The 21,743-nt window shown below is 33.1% G+C and overlaps 1 protein-coding gene across 1 annotated transcript in view; it reads left to right on the top strand.

Moving 5' to 3' along the window:
- Window positions 1–596: 596 nt before the first annotated feature.
- LOC111050416 overlaps window positions 597–21,743 on the top strand; it is a 70,056-nt gene continuing 48,909 nt past the window's right edge. Inside the window, exons 1-7 of the mRNA XM_039435704.1 lie at window positions 597–816; window positions 5,317–5,496; window positions 5,862–6,004; window positions 7,873–8,053; window positions 8,864–9,112; window positions 9,491–9,681; window positions 13,107–13,180. Of these exons, the coding sequence (XP_039291638.1) occupies window positions 5,323–5,496; window positions 5,862–6,004; window positions 7,873–8,053; window positions 8,864–9,112; window positions 9,491–9,681; window positions 13,107–13,180 (1,012 nt within the window). The 5' untranslated portion in view covers window positions 597–816; window positions 5,317–5,322. The remainder of the gene's footprint in view (window positions 817–5,316; window positions 5,497–5,861; window positions 6,005–7,872; window positions 8,054–8,863; window positions 9,113–9,490; window positions 9,682–13,106; window positions 13,181–21,743) is intronic.

The following is a 21,743-nucleotide window of genomic DNA, read 5'->3' as shown; positions in this document are numbered from 1 at the left end:
AATTATATTTATTTATTTATTCATTTACAATGGAGACAACGGGTTTCCCCAAACATGTCTCCTTTACAAGAAAATGCAAAATCTTAAAATATAATATTATAGAAAACTTATAAAAAATCATAAAAAGAAATAAGGTACAAATGGTAATATTTATCCTATTACATATGGTAATAAGGTACAAAATGATAATATGGAAAAATACAATAATTTAAAAAAAAAAATAATATGAAAAGATGAGATGAATACAAAGCATCGAAATACTACTCATAAAAGGTCCAAAAATGGAAAATATAAAATTCTAATAACACAAGTAAATTATTATTAAAATGGTCAAATTATATAACAGAAATTTGTTTCCAGATACATTGGTTGAGTTCAAATAGCATGTTTTGAGAATAGTTTTCATCAAAATTGCCATCATGCTAATGCCATTCAGAAGAAATATTATTCGACAAGCAAGAAGGTGATTTGAATTTTAATTTTTTATACGAACAAAAGTTTCTTCCTCTAACAAATCTGTATGTTTGTAACATAAATTAATTTGTCAACATTAATTAGACATTGGCAATTCACTCGGATCATAACGGCATGTGCTAGAGTGTTTTGAGTTAGATAGAACAGCAACAGCTGTTGAAAATGGGAATACTTTTCAGATTTAAAGTAATGCTAATTAGTATTACTTTGTTATGATTTAATTAAAATATTTCTAATTAGATCATATTTTTTCAAATCAGCTATGTAATTCGCGGCGCTCCGTCTTCTTAGATCCTTGGTCTTGGATTTGTTTTCGAAGAACATTCTCCATCCAATTTATAGGTTAGTACATGAACTTTCTTCACACCATTCGTAAGCCTAAAGGCCAAAACTCATAAAAAAATAAATTTTATTGTGAGACTCAGAAATAAAATTTTGGCAATATTTCAAATAATATATTTATAAGTGGTTAGATTTAATTTCCTGGCTTTAATCCAGTTTCAAACCACATGGTCTTTCTTGTTACAGGAAGATAGATATAGTAAGACTATTTATACATTTATATGTAACTGATGCTGTTATTACCTATTTTAACGTTGATATAGACATTCAAATCATAAGTCAAGCTTTTTTATTTTTTAAAAATTGTGAAAACTTGCTTGATAAGTTACTTCACACTCACTAGCTTTCTTTTGACTGAGCTACATGCTTCTTTACTGGCTATCCCTAACTCCTTAACAACGAAAATTATAAAGCAATTATTTCATAGCCACAAGTCTGTTGGTAAAAAGAGCTCAAAATATATATACTGTAGGCTATAGATTTTGTCCTTGTTCAAAGATTAATATCATTGAAATTTTCTCAAATTTGAAGAATTTAAACTGTAGTGTATCCTTTAGCCTACATCAGCAGCCATGTCATATGTCCAATACCGTATCGTGATCAATGACCAGGCTTCCCCGGACAGATTATGTCAAAAATTAAAACTTTATTTTACACATAGATGACGGCCTCACAGACCAGCATATTCATCATTGAAAAAATCCTCTAAAGAATAAAAGCTCCTCCAAATGAGCTTGATAGGGTGTTCTTGAACGCCGTAGGTGAGCGCCCCTTCACTGAGTGTGGCAGGCAGTTAAACATCTTGATCGATAGCACCGAAAAACAATCCCTGATCTTAGACAGTCAACGGCGTGGAAAATCCTAGTTGGTCTTCCCCCGAGTATTGTAGGAGTGCACTTCCTCTCTTCTTGAGAACGTAGACTGGTGTTTTTGACATGCAAGAGTGATGCTAGTATGTAAAGTCCATACACATTGTGGATGCCCAGACGTTGAAATATGGTCTGGCAGTGAGCATCAAACTTGCTATAAGTCATCACATGAAGTGCCTTTGAAGCAGGAGAATGTCCTTAGCATGAGCAGAATGACCCCACACAAGTATGGAATACCGTACTGGATATAACAGCTGAACACAGCATTAAACAGCATCAGCAGTCTATGGGCACTCAGAAGTCCTCTCATATTACGGAGCAGTTAGACCACTCTAGAAAATTTTCTAAAGACTCTGATGATGTGAGGCTCCCACGACAATTTGGTGTCCATGCTGAAACCAAGCAAGGTGACAGGAGCAGCACTGACAACCTCTGCTCTGGCCAGTGTACACAGCATCTCTTTGGTTTTGCTCTCATTCAACTTGAGCTTATTTGTGCAAAACCAACACTTTGCCTCTTCAAAAAGCTCGTGAGCCTTCAGCTTAACTTCCTCTGGCCCCTTGCCCTGTGCCAAGATGGTAGTATCATCCGCAAAAAGCAGGCTGGAGCTCCGCAGATGAAGGTCATTTATTATTATCAGGAATAACAGTGGCCCAAAAACTGAGCCCTGGGGTACACCGTGTAGTACTCCTGCTCTATCTGAAGTAGCGCCCATGATTGATACAACCTACTGTCTGTTACAAAGTTAATCAACAACCATACCCCATGCTCTGCCCTGAAAACCGTACCTTTTCAACTTTCTGAGCAGAACCTCATGGGAGACACAGTCGAATGCCTTTGATAAGTCACATAGAACAAGGTCAATTTGATCCCTGCTCTTCAAAAGCATTGTTAATCCTCCCCCTTCTGAATCCGTGCTACATGTCTCCAAGCAGATTGTTGCATTCGAGGAACTTGGTCATCTCTCTCTACATAGCAGTCTCAATGATCTTCCCAAGTGTTTGCACAATGGAGACTGGACGAAAATTACCAATATCATCAGGACAGCCCTTCTTGAAAACTGGCACCGTTTTAGACACTCTCAGACAGACATGCATTCACTAGCAGTAGAAGTGGGCCAGCCAGTATATCTGCCACTTTTTTCAGGATTTATGTGGATATGCCATAGAAATCCTGACTGTAGGTAGTCTTGAAGTTCATGATGATAATGAACAGCTACTCTCATTCAGCAAACAAAATTTCTCAATTTTATTAGGAGTCTCAGGTATCAGGAAAGCTGGAGCAATAGTTGAGGTGGAATCACCTCCACTATCTCAGCCACAGACCTCAGAAATGCCTCATTGACCTCATCAGGACTCTTATTACATCTTACTTTTGGTTGGGACTTGTTGGAGTCATTGATGAGATTCCACGCTGCCTTTGTAGGATTATCAGATCTCTCAATGTAACTACTATTAGACTCTTTTTTGCCCTGCCAATCTCTTCTTTGTAGATCTGCTTGGCTCTAAGGTAGTTCCTGTATTACACACCCTGCAACAATGGATTTTCCCTATAGGACGCATACAGCACGGTAACAAGCAGTTTGAACCTCATTAACTCTGGAGTATACCATTCTGGTGCTTGGCTTTATTTTTCCTGTTGACTCTATGCTGAATAACTGGCGTGGAGGACACGGCTGGGCGGGATTGGTTATAGACTCTAACAATTTTTTGTAGAAAATGTTGAATCTGTCCTCAGCTAATGTTGTCATGATGCAAAGAAAATCTCAATTCACATCAGAAAGGCGCTGCCTTAACACTTCCACGTTATCATCTAACACTCTCCTCACATGAAACCTGTATTTGGACATCCACTCTGGACAATCTACATCTCTCTTGGGTCCATGAACCACATCCACCAGCATTGGGTTTACAACCTTGGCAGTGAACTTGTCAGGGCTATTATTTGTTGCAACTGCATCCAAAGAGTAAGGTCCTCTTGTGGGTTCAAGGAAGTTCCAGAATAAATTGAACATTTTCAAAACATTTTGAAGTCTGTTCACCTTTATATCATCAGAGTTCAGATGATTATTGAAATCACCACCTATGTACACACTATCAGCACGATGAGACACAAAATCAATGAATGTCATACTCTTGAAACTGTCTTATTAGTAATTTGAAAGTTAGACCATCAATGAAAGATAAATATAACTTATTTTCGAAATGGCAAAATAACATGAAGTAAAATGATTAAGTTAGCTTAGGTTGAAATGTAAAAGAATGATATATTTAGAACCGTTATTACATAAGGACTCAAGGCTGGCACATCTAGTGTCTAGGCGAGTCTCTAGTTGATAGTTCTTATTAGGCCTAACTAGAAGGTATACCAGGTTTTGGTGTCAGGAAACCAGTCTTTGTGACATCAGACTGGACACCACTGGGTCTCTTATTGGTTGTATACAGTGACACCACTGATGTTCCAACCCAATGAATTACGGGCTATTAGTTTTATAATTATCACTCATATTTAATCATGTTCATATTTCATTATGAGATATTGTTATTTCATTATTTTCATTTTGTGATTGATACAAAACTCGTAAAAAGTGTATTTAAGCTACTTCAAGTCTTCACAGCCCTCTAATACAATTTTCTCTGTTATCTAGTTTTCTCTGTACAATTGGATTCTGATATTCAATAAGTTCAATAGGATGATGATCATTATCCATATTCTCTTTCATAAATTAATATTAGTCAAGTTGTAAACTTTTTCTGATGCCCTTGACTCATAATCACCTTTAATACTTACTTTTACTTATTAAAAATTGATTATTAATTTAATGCTTGAGTTTGAATAAGACATAATGAATGCGTTGAAGACGTTTGATGTCACTACTCATCTTGGTAGTGTTGATTAATGGTTCGGCTGCTGGTTAGGGTTAGCCCAGGCGTCCAGGCGTATGTTTCTCAATATAGTCAGATATTGAGTAGTGGGGTTTACTTTTGTGGTGAGGTAGTTCTTGAGGCTTCGTGAGAATGTCTTTTCAGTAGCTTTATTCTTGAGGCAGCAAATAACTCAATTCGGCAGCAGATTAAAGAAAAAAGCTCCAGTGTAGGATGGAGGTTTTTGTGATACGATGCTGTGGTAGATCAGTAATTCTCCTATTTCGGGTGGTGTGTGCATACACATGGTTCGCATCTCAACATAGGATCTGTCTTCAGAACCTCTACTATTGTTTGCATTATAAATAGAGATATAACAGACAGGATGTTGTATTGTACAATCCTTTTTAAGGATTGTTCGGATGGCTCTTTTCTGTATGTGCAATATTCTATCAAGGCTAGCTATTGAAGTTGATGCCCCAAGCGACGATGCCATATCTGAGATGAGATGATTACATATGAAATGTACTAGCTATGATTTATGTAAGATATGAATAACACGGATATGAAATGTATAGGTAGATAGATAGAAATTAATGAATGAAAACGCTTTCATCTACAAACAAAAATATTGAGTAAAGTTATTGGATGAACTCAGTTAAATCAATTCTTATAAACATATTCTGAATAAAAGAATGACAATATTTATGATAAATATCATGTGTGAATAATCTGTAAAATAGTAAAATATTCTTTCAAAATTACAGACGGCGATGGCTAGTGGTAAAGAAACTTATTACCGGAAGAGAGGATACAGTAGGGTTCATGTAAAAACATGGACCATTCACTTGGAAAAGGATGGCTTCGTGCCATGCTCCTTTCAAAATTGCAAATTCATGGCCTTCAACATAGTAGAAATAAAAAATCATTATAATACTTGTAAAGGGGTAAGTACAATTTTTTATTTTATGATTCCTTATTGGTTAATCAAACGCAACTCTCTTGAGTTGTATTCAGCAAATCTCCACTGATTATATTTTGATATAGTCGAGTTCATAATATTCATTTTATTGATGAATCTCAGAGGAGAGTGATCACAAGAGTACCATAAAAATTGTATGATTTTGCCATGACAAGCCGATAAACAGTTATAGAAAATTGTAACCAATTGTTTTGAGTTGCTCAAGCACTATTGCTACATTTAATCATGAAGATTAGTTCCCAATCACTTGAACAATTATCGCTATCAATATACACAATAAATACTCTGCTGAGTCTGGTTCAAATCATTGTTTTATTCTCATTTAAATAGGAGGTGTTCCAGGCACCATACGAATGTGTTTATTGCAAAGGTCTGACAGAGCATGCTGACAAATTGGAGGAGCACATTTTGCGTTTCCATGGACACAGTACGTCCACAGCCAGCAGAAATGTCCACAACATTGATACAAAAAGGTATGGCCAACTTGAAAGAATTTTGTATTACAGAGCGATGATGAGAAATCAATTTTCTCTTCATAATAAAAAAAAAAACAATTTATTTCATTCAAGAGAAATTTGAACGGTTTTAAATTGGCATTCATGTTTTTACATTCTGTAGTAATTTTCCAATATCCAAGAACATCCAAATGGATGATAGTAAATTATAGGTAAAATAAATAAAGATTTTTGTTAAAAACTTTGAAATTAAAACATTATAAATACAAATATTATACTTTTCAAATGAAACAAAACTCATTACAATGTATTCAATTATACATTTTAAACTTGATTCCCTAAGTCCCGTCAGCCAGAGTTTGTAGTTTATCTGTTGTGTATTACATTATATCAATGCTTTTTTAATATTTTATCATATACATTCATTTCGGGAAAAACTTATCGTAAATATTTCTATGCGTTTAACCGCTTTGATTATAAGCTATACATGTTGAAAAAATCATACCTTGGTGATTATTCTTTAAAGACGGCAAGACTTCTCAGATAATTAATTTAATTAACACATGAATCATTCAATCAATAAATGTACAACTGCATAAAACAGTCTTACCATTCCCACAATTGAACATTCAAATACTAACAATACATGAAGGATAGTGCTTACAAAATAAGGAAAATTATAGTGAGATCTACGTTATAATGTCAGTGTTTGATTAGCAATGTTATTGCTATCCTTGTCTATCATTCAACAAAGCGGATAGCGCTATCTCTTTCTCGCTTTGCTTTGTTGCTAGATTGTCTTTTAACAATTTACAAAATATTTCATCTTAATTATTATGAAAATCGATTATGAAAAATATAATTTATTGCTTAATAAAATATAATTTATTATTTTAAACGAGAATGAACAGTTAATATTACATCAATAAACCTGTATCAGCTACCGTCTATAGAAGGCATTGATAAGACTGAGCATCGGCAACGTTGTTTTCCTATCTTTCTTTACTGCCATTATAACGTGGAACTCACAGTAGATAAATATGCGGTGAATAACGCTCCTTAGAAAAATGCAAGATCTACCATACCAAGATAATTCTAGTGTAATTTGAAGCAATCATACAAATCGACAATAGTCAGTAGCAAAGTATATTCAGGAATATTTTGTAATAAATTAATTCATTTGCAAGTCCAATTAATTGTGATACAATTTAAATTTAAAACAGAAATGTATCAAGTGACGTTGTGAAGATCATTCGTTGACCTTGATCTTGAGGACATCTGTAGACTAAGCAAAGAGTCCATTACAAAATGCGAGCTGAGGGTTCGTCTAGGTTGAGTCTATGTCCTGGAATAGAGTAATCCAGTGATGGATTAGAACATTAGAAGACGGTTCGGTTGAGTACTGCTCACTCAGTCAGTCTCTGTTGCTGATGTCTTCACACCAAGGCAGACGATACCACTTTGGAGTTATATTTTCTATTCTAAATATAAATAACATCCAAATTCATATATCAGTAATATATGTTATTACTGCAGTGAACGTGAAAATGTGAACTATTTTTCGAATTAAAAAAAATTAAATATAATAAAAATGTTGATTGAATGTAATAAAAATTTTGACAATTTCAACAGTTTAATTGGACTTGTATGCTCTAAACTAAATAATTCACATTTTTCTGTTCTTGATTGTGTTGAAAACTTGAAAAATATCTGATAGCACTGTTCCAATTAGGGGGAGATGAAAGCTTTGGCTATAGTGATGTATGATTCCATTAAATGATTATTCCCATTTGATTGTCACCATTTTAATTTATAAATATTGTAATTAGTCGCTAATTTTAACCAATTCTCAGACTCCTTAACAATTCAAGATTTTATGATTTCAGATCAAAAGAACCCGATGAAGAATTATTTTCCATAATTAATGAAAAATCAGAAATTAGTAAAGTTATTATTTACTCATGGGATGTATCCAAAGAAATTTATGGTTACATCAAGTGTCCTGATTGCAGTCTTATCTCTGAAACTGTTGAAGAAATGAAGTCTCATATCTTCAACTGTGAGAAGGTTTGTTGAAAATACTTACATTAATCCGTATTCAACTGAATTCGTGTCAAATTTCACTTGTTTCTGTACCAATTCTTGCTTAATCAATGACCGCTTAAAAACAACTAAAACCATTTTCTGAATCAATTTTTTTCGGTCACATCATTTCTGATACCATCAACATATTCAATACCGTATTCTACTTGCGAGATGATTTCTAGAGTGAATTATATGAAGTCCCATACATCTTATGATGATTTAATTTGGATTATGATGGAATGTGACTATTCGAATAAATTATCAATGATAGCAAATTTTAGCATATGAATAATCTACATAACTTTTGTTATCAGTTCCTTTAGAATCTATCAGAAATATATTACACTGATAAAAAATTTATTGTAGTTAATTTCTAAGCCATCACAAGTCAGTAGATTTCTTTTTCATGATACTTATTTCCATGAAAAGTTTATTACACAATTGAAATGAAATGATGCTGATAGCCTACTGGATCCTCAATTGAGGAGTCACCATCTCTGTGATATTAGAATTCGAATTAAATGAAATAATATTAAACTAGCATAGAGTGAATGATGATTTTATTTGAAAACCCTACTTGGGTTTTACATGATTCTATGTAAATAAAATTCTACTACTAATATGTTGAGTTGATTGTATGCACGATCTATTCCTATATTTTTAACATCTATGTCTGCATATCATTTCTGAATTAATCAATTCTATACTAGCATCATTACATTCATTTTCTGTTCTAGAATCGTTCAGCTTATAACTTTACTTAGTTCACTTAATATTACTTTCCTGTTCCAGAACCCATCAGCTTTTGCCTATGAATGTCACAAATGTAATGGAAAGGTCACTAGCCAAACAAGTCTAAACCATCACATGGTCGAATGTCACAGTGACTCCGTGCTAGATGACACTTTCATTGAAAACTATTCCAATTTTTGGAAGGAGCAAATTGATAGTCATGGATTTGCCAGATGCAGTAATAGGTGTAAATTCGTCCATATTGATTGTTCAAAGTTGAAACAACACTTTAAGGCTTCCTGTTCAAAGGTATGTTAACTCTCAAATTAATTGTATCATAATTTTGTTTCATTATAATATAAATTATGTTTATTGAATTTCAGTTGTTAATATTAGTATTTATTTATTGGCCGTTTTCACTCTTAGCGATTGTCGGCAGACATTTTTCGTCACTTAAGAATCAAGTGTTGGTGATAATCAGCCAATCTGAGGGCATTCTGGTGTCGTGAAGATCATTTCTGTAAAAACTGCCTTTGATGGCTTGGTCTAGCAGTCCTAAAATACATAGAAGTTACTCTAACAATTTATTTACTCGTTAACATGTTTTGCAGTTCTGTATCATCTGCTGGTATGTTTTAAATTATTTTTTCATTCATTTTTTAATTTAATCCAATCTGTAATTTACAGGAAGCTGGGTGTCACCCTGTGATGTACTGTGATAATAAATCGTGTTCTGTTTGGTCAACTTCAAATTTAGCTCTAGTCAAGCACCAACAATTTGAGCATGAAGGAAAAACTAGTGGTCCAAAAGATGCAACATGTGAAATGAACTCTAAAAAGAAAATTGACAAGCAGATTTGCAAAAACAACAGTGAAAGGTCTGTAACTTAAAGTGCCTTCTATATCTGATTCAATGAATCTTCCTTCCAATCTTATTAGCCTTGAGTATTCATTACTTTGAACTAAATTTATATAATTATTTCGGCTAACACAGTAGTTGAGTATGCTTTATTTTAGGAGTCTAGGCCTGGTTTCTAGGATACTTTTCAAATCTTAATCTATAGTGCATTCGATCTAATAAGTGTCCTAGAAACTGGGCGTATTTTTTAAACATCTTCTTTTTCTAGTCATGAATGATATTTTGTAAAATAAGTAAACAATAGAATAAGAGTGCCAAATTTTTCATTAGAAAAATTTTATTGATAGGACTTACCGTAGTTTTATAAAATATTCTCAGCTTACCTGTGTCATTTGACTTGTAAAATGCGTTTCATTCATCCATTCTCTCAAACATCGACGAAACAGTACCGAGTCTTCGTATAAGTAATTTATTTCCAATTAAATACTTTTTATAATGTTACAAATCACGTAAGACGTTAGTTTGCATCATCTAAATTGCAATGTATTCATTTACAAACCGAACCACTTACAATATATTTATAAAAGAAAAAGTTATGACAGTTTACAGTATGGTAACTTTCAAACTCCTACTTCAAGTAAAGAAGGATATAGGATCATACAGATGCAGAGTTGACATCCACAGCCATAATACACGAAATAAGACAAAAATAGATGTACCTTAAGGGCCCTACACACCTACGGATTTGGCTCGCGTATTTGGCCTGTGTTGGCTCGTGTCCTTGAACGACTCGGAGCAAAATCACTACACACTAGTAGTAAGCAACGCGAGCCCGGCCTGCCCTACTAACAAAACGCTATCCTCTTCGCCAAAATCTAAATCGTCCAATAATGAAGATAGAGGAATTTCGATTTCAGATTCGAATTCAGCGACCCCAAATTCTTTTAAGCGTAAGTCCCATTTTCGAAAATACCCGAAAACAAGGGAGTTATGGCTGTTTTTAATATAGCTTTTTATTATAGTAAAAACGTACTAGGTTAATAAGATAATAATTTTTTGCTCACAAAGGGAAAGGTTTAAACACTTGAAATTTTAGGTCTAAACATGAACATTTTAAAAACTTGTTTTTTTATTTAAACTTTGAAAAGATGAATCCAAATATGAAATCAGAAAATCAACTATGAATATGAAAAGAGTTGAATATGAATTTAACTCTGACCATTTTCACTTCTATTTCCTCCTTATTGTTATGTTATCTGTCTCTCTACAAACTCTCTCTCTCTCTCCTCTCTCTCTCTCTCTCTCTCTCTCTCTCTCTCTCTCTCTCTCTCTCTCTCTCTCTCTCTCTCTCTCTCTCTCTCTGACGGATGTGAATTCAGTAGGCTTTTTGAGGTCCGCTGGAGTGCAGTTTCATTATCAGATATTTCAACGCCACTTAAAAGTAATTGTGCTTTATTTGTAGTTTCTTTAAAAAATATATATATATATATTTATATAATTATTATATGTTTTACTTTTCTTCTTCATCTCTTCTCCCTGTTCCCTTATTTTTCTCTATTCTCTCTAACTCCTGGATAGAGCTTTCTGCTATCTTATAATTATAACAATTAATCTGTCATTTTCCAATTATCTACTAATTTTCTTTTTTCTTAATTGCATTAATACTATTTTGTTCATGATACTATCGTTTATTTTGTTTGATTATCTAGATATATATTTAGTAATGCTGTTTTTGTGTAATGGGTCTGTCGAGACCTAGCACACTATCAATGAAATCAATCAATCAATCTCTCTCTTTCTCACACAGACACACACCAACTCTTAATTGACACAGCGTAGCAGTAGATAGAGAATTGAACCTTTATACTTAATACTGTAAAGCCTCAACCAGCTCCCCATAAGTACGGTATAGAACTTTTTACTTGTGTAATATAGTACTTAAAATACTATGACAATTCATTTATAGAAAAAGGTTGTCATACTCGATATTATCCTGTAAAAATAAAGACAAATAAACTCTGATTCAATTTCAGCTTCGTCAATAAAATTTCACACAAGTAGACAAAAATAAGTTCATTTTTATTGAATTAAAAATTGAAATATGTTTATTCTACAGCTAATAACATTTTTGGGAAACATTGGTATTATTATTTTACAGTACTAGTACTTTCTTGCTTTAGGTTCAACCAAATTCTTCATAGAAATAGAATTCTTCATTAATAACATTAAAGTGCTCACAGAGTTTTTATTTTCGACTATTTTAGAGTCCCCACGAACCGTTTTACTATTTCGAGGGCGCTGAATCCGAATCTGAAATCAAAATTTTGCTATCTCAATTTTTAGGCGATTTAGGTTTTTGGTAACTACACGCGCCCGGCCGGGAGAGCCTTCACACTCACGGATTTCGCCCGAGCCGAGCCAGTAGCCCTGGTAGCCCTAATCATGTATGCTTGAAACTTTTTAATATTCTGCCAGACTCAGCCACAAACTTGCCTTTAACAGTATTTTTTTTTATTTATTTATTAGAACAGTCACAAACACAATATTTGGAAAGAGAAACAGGCAATTGCCCAAAACTTCTTCAATTCCTTGATTTTGGCACATAAATAGTCCAAAGTGAGGTTAAGTTTAAAATTTCTGTTTTCACCAAAGATAAACACTCAGAGAATACGTATTCGAGATATGACTGATGGATTTTGAATTTCAAAGGGTTGATAAGAGCCTGAAATAACACTAAACAATCCGAAAGTTTCAATAATATTGAAATAAACTTGAAAATTTTGAGCAGAAAAATTAAAACTACTATCACTGCAACTATCAGCTGATTTATGACATAGTATTCCGACAAAAACTTGAAAACCTTCTCTTACAGTACCCACTATACTCACTTTCTGATTTCCTCCACCTGCCAGTAGAGAATCATTTTTTGGAAACTATACGTAATAGTACTCTCTAGTCTCTAACTTTATATTTTTATGTGTTTATATTTAAATGATGTATTATGTACGTTGGACTATTTTACTCTTGATATTATTGTTTTATTGACATATATGGAGGAAACCTTAGAGTTTTCCAATAGTCCAAAATATTGTTTGTGTCCTGAATGGATTAGAACTTTTATTCTATTATTCTATTATAATGTATAATTTGACGTTTCCGATAGCATTGTTTGTATGCACTAAAGGAATAAAAATCATTCTTATTCTTGTTCTTAATAAGCCTCCACTAGTGCTTAGCATCAGAACATAACTATTCTGAAATTAGTATTATAAAAATATGATCTACTCTCCTGGTAATCTGACATTTCAATTGTATAATACTCATTCCATTTATATAAAATAATAAATGATGTTACCATTAAATCAATAATATATTCATTAAAATAATTACATTATATAATTATGTCTGTGGGATTTCATTACTTTATACCATGTTTTTTTGCAGGAACCTGACTAGCCGAATCTCAGAAAGTTTTTCTCCCAAAAAAGAAGTTACAATGATGGATTCTCAAGTTGAAGGTATAATAATTAATAATAAGGGCTGATTATGTACTCATATATTATGCATTATGTTTGTAACACGCGTATCTTGAAAGGTCTTACCTTACTTCTATTTGAGGGAAGGTAACGTTGAGTTGAAACTCTATAGGCCTACATTACTTTGAAGATAACATGAAATAATCCATTGACTCCTTATACAATAGAATATAATGACTTTTTTTATGACGGGGCGAAGTTTTGACAGTTCTGATAATTTTTTTACATTTTTCATGATATGAGCTATCAAACATCAAATTTTTCCACATATTTCTATTGTGTACAGTTGGCTGTATATATTTTGGAAGAACAATAAAAACCGACTAAAAAAACCTTTTTACTGGTGATATTTTTCAAAGTTTTTCGATTTGTATGCTATGAAGTAGGCTAATCATGATGAAAAAATTTCATAGGAAATTCTTCATTATGATTTCACTGGAAATGTTATTACCCGATTATTACTTTTTGAGATATGAGCGTCTAAAGTTTAAATTTTTTGAACAGATCATTTCAAATTCGGTTAGAAATAAATACATAGAATTTTGAAGACATATTCTTCATGTTATTATTGTTGATTGAATAAAAAATTAACTCAATATATCAATTTTTGAAAAAGTTATTCAATTATCAAAAATTTATATTTTCTGAGAAAAAATCCTTATTTTATCAACAATCCCTTGAAGAGTGTACTCGAAAATTTTCATGGATTTATCTCTTACCGAATTTTAAATTATGTTTCAAAATTTTAAACTAAAGGCGCTCATATCTCAAAAAGTGATAATCGGATAAAATTAATTAAACATAATAGAAAATTTTCCTATTTTGATAACATCTTGTTTGTTTACAAATTGACAAACTTTGAAAAATATCTCTACGAAAAAGTTTTTTCCTACAGTTACCTTGGAAAGTGGCCATTCCTGCACTGATTACAGAACGCAAAGAATCACTTTCCGCTCTAGTGCGGGAAAATTTTTTTCTGCACTCCAGATTTGCAACATGGCAACGCAAAATAGTTAGTAGGTTATATGGAGGATTAGTGCACAAAAACAAAATGAAGTTGGTAACAATGACTGTGGTATAGTGAGAGGTGCACGTTATAATAATATCAAGGACACCGAGTTCGAGGACAGCGACAGCCACCACATCAGTGACAGCCGCCCCTTCATTCAAACACTACTACATAATTCAATTTTATTTATTAATAATAAAATTACACAGAAAAATATTTGATGCATTTCAGGCAATTTTACCCATAATTACCCACTTTTCATATTCAATGGTAACTGTAGGAAAAATTTAATGTGAAATACGTGCGCAAAGTTCCTCTGCTGCACTCAAGAGGCCATTCCCCTCGTAAACGTTTCTTTCGGTGCAGCAAACTGTCACTTTGCGCACTAGTTGCACAAATAACTATTTCCAGTCGCTCGCACAGCCTCAATGCAGTAGATCAGCTGGCGTTGACAACAAATGTTAAAAGATTGGTTTCCATCTTTGTAAGTTTATACATGAATTGTTTTTCCATGTTCCTACTATTTTGACTAATGACAGTCTTCGGTCTTGTAACAAACAAAATTTACTTTTTCGCCACACTGTACAGAAAGCAGTTGTTTTCCAGTCCCAACGTAGATCTGAAAGACATTGTTTGCAGACGACTCTCGTCTGACGTCAGAACAGGTTTCTTTCCGGCCTAGGCCGGAAAGAGTACCCTTTCCAGCCGCTAACATGGAACTAGGAAAGGTGACCAAAAAATTTTTCATTATTTGTATTCATTATTCAATAATGGTAAAACATTTATAATAATATCATCTTATTGTCATTTGAAAGAATAAAAAAAATAAACTCAACCTTCCACATAATTGAACATCATCTTTTAGGTTATTTAGACAACTCAGAATAAAAAATAAAAATACTTTGACAATTTCCTGATATTTAGATTTAGATTACCTCAGATTTGCTAGAGCTATCACCTTCCACTTCTGCTTTCGGAAGTGCTTAGTAAACAACTATTCTCTCTCTCTCTCTCTCTCTCTCTCTCTCTCTATATATATATATAATATATATATATATATATATATAAATTATGTAAACTTAAACAATTGATGTGCTGACTACTATTTTTGTCAGTACCGCTTAGTGTCGCTCTCAGCGCGCTCATTTTAGTTAGTCTACTCCAGCCACTTGATGTGTTAACATGTATTTTTGCAAATAAAATTTCTTTTTAAAAACTGAGTTTTAATGAACGTGAACGTGTTTGGCGCCCGAACAGGGACCCTGAAGAGTTTTTCGTGAAAATTTCGTGAAAATTGTGCTGTTCATTTAACCGCCAGTTTATATTGATCAATAATTATCAATCACAAGTGATCGCGGAAAATTCGAAAGTCGGGGTCGCAACTGATATGAACCATCATCGAGACCATCAAGTGGAAGAGTGACTCATCAACACCAACAACCAACAACCACCATCCTGGGGAAGAAAGGCAAGAAGGATAGCAGACCAGACCATAAACTTCTCATCGATTACCGGCCAAGGTTAAGATCGTACCTGGCTCTGGCTGCAGCTGTATCCAACTCCACAGTTCAAGGTAACACGTCTTCTACATCTACAATCAGTGACAGTGAAGATAACAGTGAGAGCACAATGGATAACCCCCTTATTTCAAGACCAATTGCGAAACATCACCTACACATAATACCTGAATATACAGGAAACCCAATAGAACTACTTAGCTTTCTCGAAGTTGTCGAAAAATTGAAAAATGACTATTGTAATAATCGTATCGCGGAAGCAGCAGACAATCATTGGATTCTCCTTCACTATTGTAAAAACAAATTACATGGACCTGCTAAAGATGTAATCCTCAACAGTACAGTAGATGACCTCTCAAATTTGATTGATGTTTTGAAAAACAACTTTGCTGATAATAGGACAGTAGAACAATTAACTATGGAACTGCTTGCTATGAAATCACACCAAAAAGAACACCCTATTCAATTCATAAATAGACTGCAACAAAAAAGAACCGTGATTATCTCAAGACACAAACTCGATGGACTAACTGGTCCAATTCTTGAAACTATCTCATCTCAGTTGGATAAACAAATTGTAATGATTTTAGTCGAAGGAATCAACCACCAGCTTGGAGCTCACCTACAAACGCAAGGAATCAAAGACCTCAGTGATGCAAGACAGGCTATTATCAATAAGAGTAGTGCTTATTTGAAACATTAAGGATTTACTACTGATGTAGCACAAATGAATCAAACTTTCAGTAAGTCTGAAGGAAAACAAAACTCGTCAAATTCCAATCAAAATTCGCATCCGAAAAATTTCCATCAGTTTCAAAACCAAAACAATTCAAATCAAAGAAACTTTTCTCAATCTCAAAATCGTAATTTCAATTTCAATCAGAGAAATTTTTCTCAACCTCAAAATCATTTCAATCAGAGAAATTTCTCTCAGCCTCAAAATAATTTCAACAGAGGACAATCCTTTCAAAGTAGATTTCGTAATGGACAAAGTTTCCAAAATCACAACTTCAATCGTAATCCAAATGCAAACTTCAATAATAACAACCAAAATTTGAATCAAAAATCAAACGATGTGAGCATGAGAACAGTTTCCAACTTTCAAAAGTTTCCAGTTCACAATATTGAATCTTCTGAAAATGAGTTTTCCGAATTTGAAAGCATGAATGCTAGAATGAGTTCTATGGAAAATGCTGTAAGTGACCTTTGCGAGAAAATGAATCATTTTTTAGAAGTAGGCTCGAACAACAATCCAAAAACGTAGTATTAGATTTGAATACGATCTCTCTTGATTTGCCTCATATTCATTACAATGATTCACGAATTTTGATCGATACAGGTAGTAAATATAATTTCATTAAACCTCAAATGGTTCCTCCTCAGACAAAAATAATTGATTGTGATTATAAAATTCGTACACCCGCTGGTGAATCTAATGGAAAAGGTTGTGTAAATATTAATGTAAAGAATAGGCCTATGCTTGGTGTTGATAAAGATGAAAAATTTTATGTGTATGATTTTAGCGATAATTATGATGTTCTTATTGGAAAGCAAACATTGCAAGGGTTTAAAGCAAAAATTGATTTGGAGACCAATTGTCTCATAACGAAAGATTGCACGATACCACTGTTAGGAATGAATCATATTGAAATCAACAAAGGTTGGAATGAATTGAAAATTAAAACTAATGTTTGCACTCCATCAGATAAGCTATGTGTTGTTAGTATTAAGGAATTGCAGTTGTATAATATTGTAACTGATATTGATAGGAATGGTTTTATTGAGATTGAATATTTTTCTGATTGTGACAAAACGTTGAGTATCGAAACAGTTTCTGTAGAAGAATGTGAATTGTACATGGGTGAGATGATCGATAATCCCCTCTCCATTGACGAAATCACTTCTTTATTGAGAACTGAGCATATGAACTCAGAAGAGAAAGAATGCATTATTAGTACTCTTATGAAATATCCCGAAATAATAAAATTCGAAGGTGATATATTAACTGCTACTAACTTGCTCAAGCATAAAATAGTGACTACAGACGAAGAACCTGTTTATTCAAAAAACTACCGCTATCCTATCTCATTTAGGCAGGATATTAGTAATGAAATAAACAAGTTACTCGAACAAAAGATAATAAGACCGTCTAATTCTCCGTACAACTCTCCCTTATGGGTTGTGCCGAAGAAACCTGATGCTTCAGGAAAACGCAAAGTTCGTCTTGTAGTAGATTATCGGAAATTGAACAACAAAACTAAAGATGATAGATTTCCTCTCCCGAATATTGAAGACTTGTTCTCAAAAATCGGTCGAGCAACGTACTTTTCGGCTATTGACCTTGTTTCAGGATTCCATCAAATTGAAATGGAACCCGAATCAATACCAAAAACAGCTTTTAGTACTGAAAATGGTCATTATGAGTTTCTCAGAATGCCATTTGGGTTGAAAAATGGTCCACCTCAATTTCAAAGGACAATGAACTTGATATTTTGTGATTTACCAAATGTTCTTGTATATCTTGATGATATTATTATTTTAGTGATAGCTTACAAGAGCACATGAAACACCTGAACGTTGTATTCAAACGATTGAAAACTCATCAACTAAAAATACAATTGGACAAGACCGAATTCTTTAAGAAAGAACTTCTATTTCTAGGTCACATAGTTTCGGAAAAAGGCATTCAGCCTAACCCTGAAAAAGTAAAAGCAATAAAAGATTTTCCCGTTCCACAAACTACTAAACAAATAAAACAATTTTTAGGTTTGGCAGGATACTACAGAAAAATGATAAAAGGATTCGCTAAAATAGCTCAACCTTTAACTAACGCATTGAGAAAAACATCCACTATAAACCCAAAAGATCCTAAATTCATTGAAGCTGTCAATTTTCTGAAAGAAGCAATTACTAACGCACCAATATTGCAGTTACCTAAATTGAATGATCCATATATTTTGACAACAGACGCATCCAATGTAAGCTTAGGGGCGGTCCTTAGTCAAATGACTGACAATAAAGATCTCCCAATTTCATTCGCTTCTAGAACACTCAATCCCGCTGAACAAAATCTTTCTACTATTGAAAAAGAAATGTTGGCAATAACTTGGGCAGTGAAACATTTCAGGCCATATTTGTATGGAAGAAAATTCACCCTAAGAACAGATCACAAGCCACTCCAATGGCTTCATTCTCTAAAAGAACCAAATGCTAAATTAATGAGATGGAAATTGTTAATGGAAGAGTATGATTACACCGTAGAATTCATAAAAGGTCGCTCAAATTGTGTTGCTGATTGTCTCTCACGGCCTTTCAATGTAAATATGATGGAAAGTAGTGATGAATTTACAGGTTTTGACGATTCAGAATTATTCCCAGGCTTTCCCGCGGAAAATAATGCGAACAATGCCAACGACAATGTCAATAACAATGATGAGTACGATGACATTGATATCAATGATCTGCTAAGATTCCATAACAATGAAGCTCCTCCGTCGGTGAGTGAAAGTATATTGAATGATCTTGATGAACAAATTGGTAACAATTCGATAGTTAATGCAAATATTGATAATATTAATGAAAATGATGTGGAAACTGGCAACGAAAACCTTGTAAATAATACTAATAATGATAATGACAATGACTCACTAATGACACAACATTCTCAAGAAAGTTCAGATGATAGAATAGGTATAATGGACGAAAATAGTATCATAAACACTGAAGCAAACCAAATAGTTATTTCACGAGGTAAAGGAAAACCCCAATTCAAAAAGATCTTTAATAAAAACAGAATAATTTTCAAATACAGAGACGCACGTGACATTGGAAACAACGTAGAAGAAATACGAGAGTATTTGAAACCTGATACTGTGTACGGTATAGTATTTTCAAATAAAAGTCCATTGTTTGAAGCTCTAAAAACAGAAATTCTAAGTTCAATGACTAATGAAATTGTCAAAATAGTTCCCAACATAAAATTCCGAATCTACAAAAGAATAAACGCCGACATAACTGATGTAGATGAACAAACAATGATAATAGCTCGATGTCATGAAGACAAAAACTTCCACAGAGGAATTAACGAGAATTATAAACAAATACGTAAAAACTACTATTGGCCCGCAATGCACAAAGACGTAACAGAATTTGTAAATAAATGTGAAATCTGTTTGAAAACCAAGTATGAAAGAAACCCAATTAAAACTAAATTCAAAGTAACTCCCACACCTACTAAACCTTTCGAAAAACTTCAGATTGACACTTTCACGTATAATAATATTAAAATCCTCACAATTGTCGATTCGTTTTCTAAAAGACTTTCCGCCTACACATTGAAATCAGCTAACAGTATCGAAATAATAAAAAATCTAAACAACTATCTTTCAGTTTTCCCAATTCCAAAATGCATTCAAACCGATAACGGATTAGAATTCAACAATGCACTATACAAACAATTCACTGAAATAAATGGTATTGAAACTTACTTCACCACACCTTATCATCCCCAATCTCAAGGACTAATAGAAAGAACTCACTCCACAATTATTGAAATTCTACAAGGACTCGAAATTAAATTCCCAAAATATAGTGTTGAACAAAAACTTCGATTAGCTTTGCGAACCTATAACAATTCGATAAAAGATCAATTCAACTTAAGCCCAAATGAACTAACTTTCGGAATTCAGAATTATTTACCAAATAATCAAGATCAGGATAATCCCGCAGTAATCACTGAAGAACTTGCTAATCAATACTTCAAAGAAATACAAGCGTTGAATGATGCCGTTTACAAGAAAATAATCGAGGAAAAAGAAAAACGAACAGAAAAATGTAACAAAAATAGAGAGGAACCACCTGAAATACCAGATAGGATATTCATCAAAAACCCGAAATTTCACAAAAATGTTCCAAGGTATAGCACAGCTACTAAGGAAGGTGATAGGTTCAAATTGAAAAGAAATTTAATCAAAATCCACCCTAACAGAATGAAAAGGCCTCGTAAAAAAGTAAAAGATAATCTAATTGTTGCAGATGAAGGCAATGACCATCCTTCTGTTGTTCCTGATCCCAGCAACGTTGACGTACAGACTGACAGACTTGACAAAGACAGCAGGAATAATTCCGATTAAAATAGGACAATCTATGCTCATTAACGACACATACAAAGTTATCCATTTTACTAACGTGACTGACCTTAAAATACAATCTTTGAAATTACAGACTCATATTAATAATCTGCAAGTCGCTTACATATCCTCTGACATTATTGAATCTTTGAAGAAAATTTCACTCAACCAATATTTTAAATTAGAAATGATTTCTGAAAATAAAAATAAAAAGGTAAAACGTGGACTAATGAACGGATTAGGAAACGCCATATCATGGTTGACAGGACTTATGACTGCTGACGACAAAGAACACCTCGACAAAGTTATTGGTAAAATAGAAAATAATGAATTACATCTTGTTAAAAATGAAGAACATAATTTTGAAATGAACCATGAGTTAATTAAGAAATTTAATTTCGATGTTGAGCATATTAATTCAAATAATAAAGCATTAGAAAATATTACTAACGAAACTGCCAATATTGTCGAAAATATGCAAGCTGTTGACTTAATTACTTTGACTATACAATTGTTGGATGATGAAATAAATGATGTTGTTAACTCGTTGATGTATTGCAAAGAAGGGAAACTTCATCCATCAATTTTGAGCTTTGATGATTTTCGTAGATTAATTAATTATAAGAATTATTCATTAGCTAGTAGAGATTCCAGTATTTTATGGGAAATTAGTAATAGCACTTGTATTTTATCGAAATCTGTTATAACTTACATTATCCATTTACCGAAATTTAACGATTTATTTGAAAAATATGACCTTCTGTCTTATCCTGTTGAAATGGAATCAAATGTTCACACCATGAAATTAAAAGAAAAATCGATATCTGTGTCTCAAAACAGAAAGCTTTGGAAACTGACCAATTGTCAAAAATTCTCTTCTATTTCTTTTT

The sequence above is a fragment of the Nilaparvata lugens genome, chromosome 1 (genome assembly GCF_014356525.2).
Source record: "Nilaparvata lugens isolate BPH chromosome 1, ASM1435652v1, whole genome shotgun sequence".
NCBI classification, from domain to species: domain Eukaryota; kingdom Metazoa; phylum Arthropoda; class Insecta; order Hemiptera; family Delphacidae; genus Nilaparvata; species Nilaparvata lugens.
Note: the sequence above shows the minus strand (reverse complement) of the source record. Positions and strands in the feature narration are given on the sequence as shown.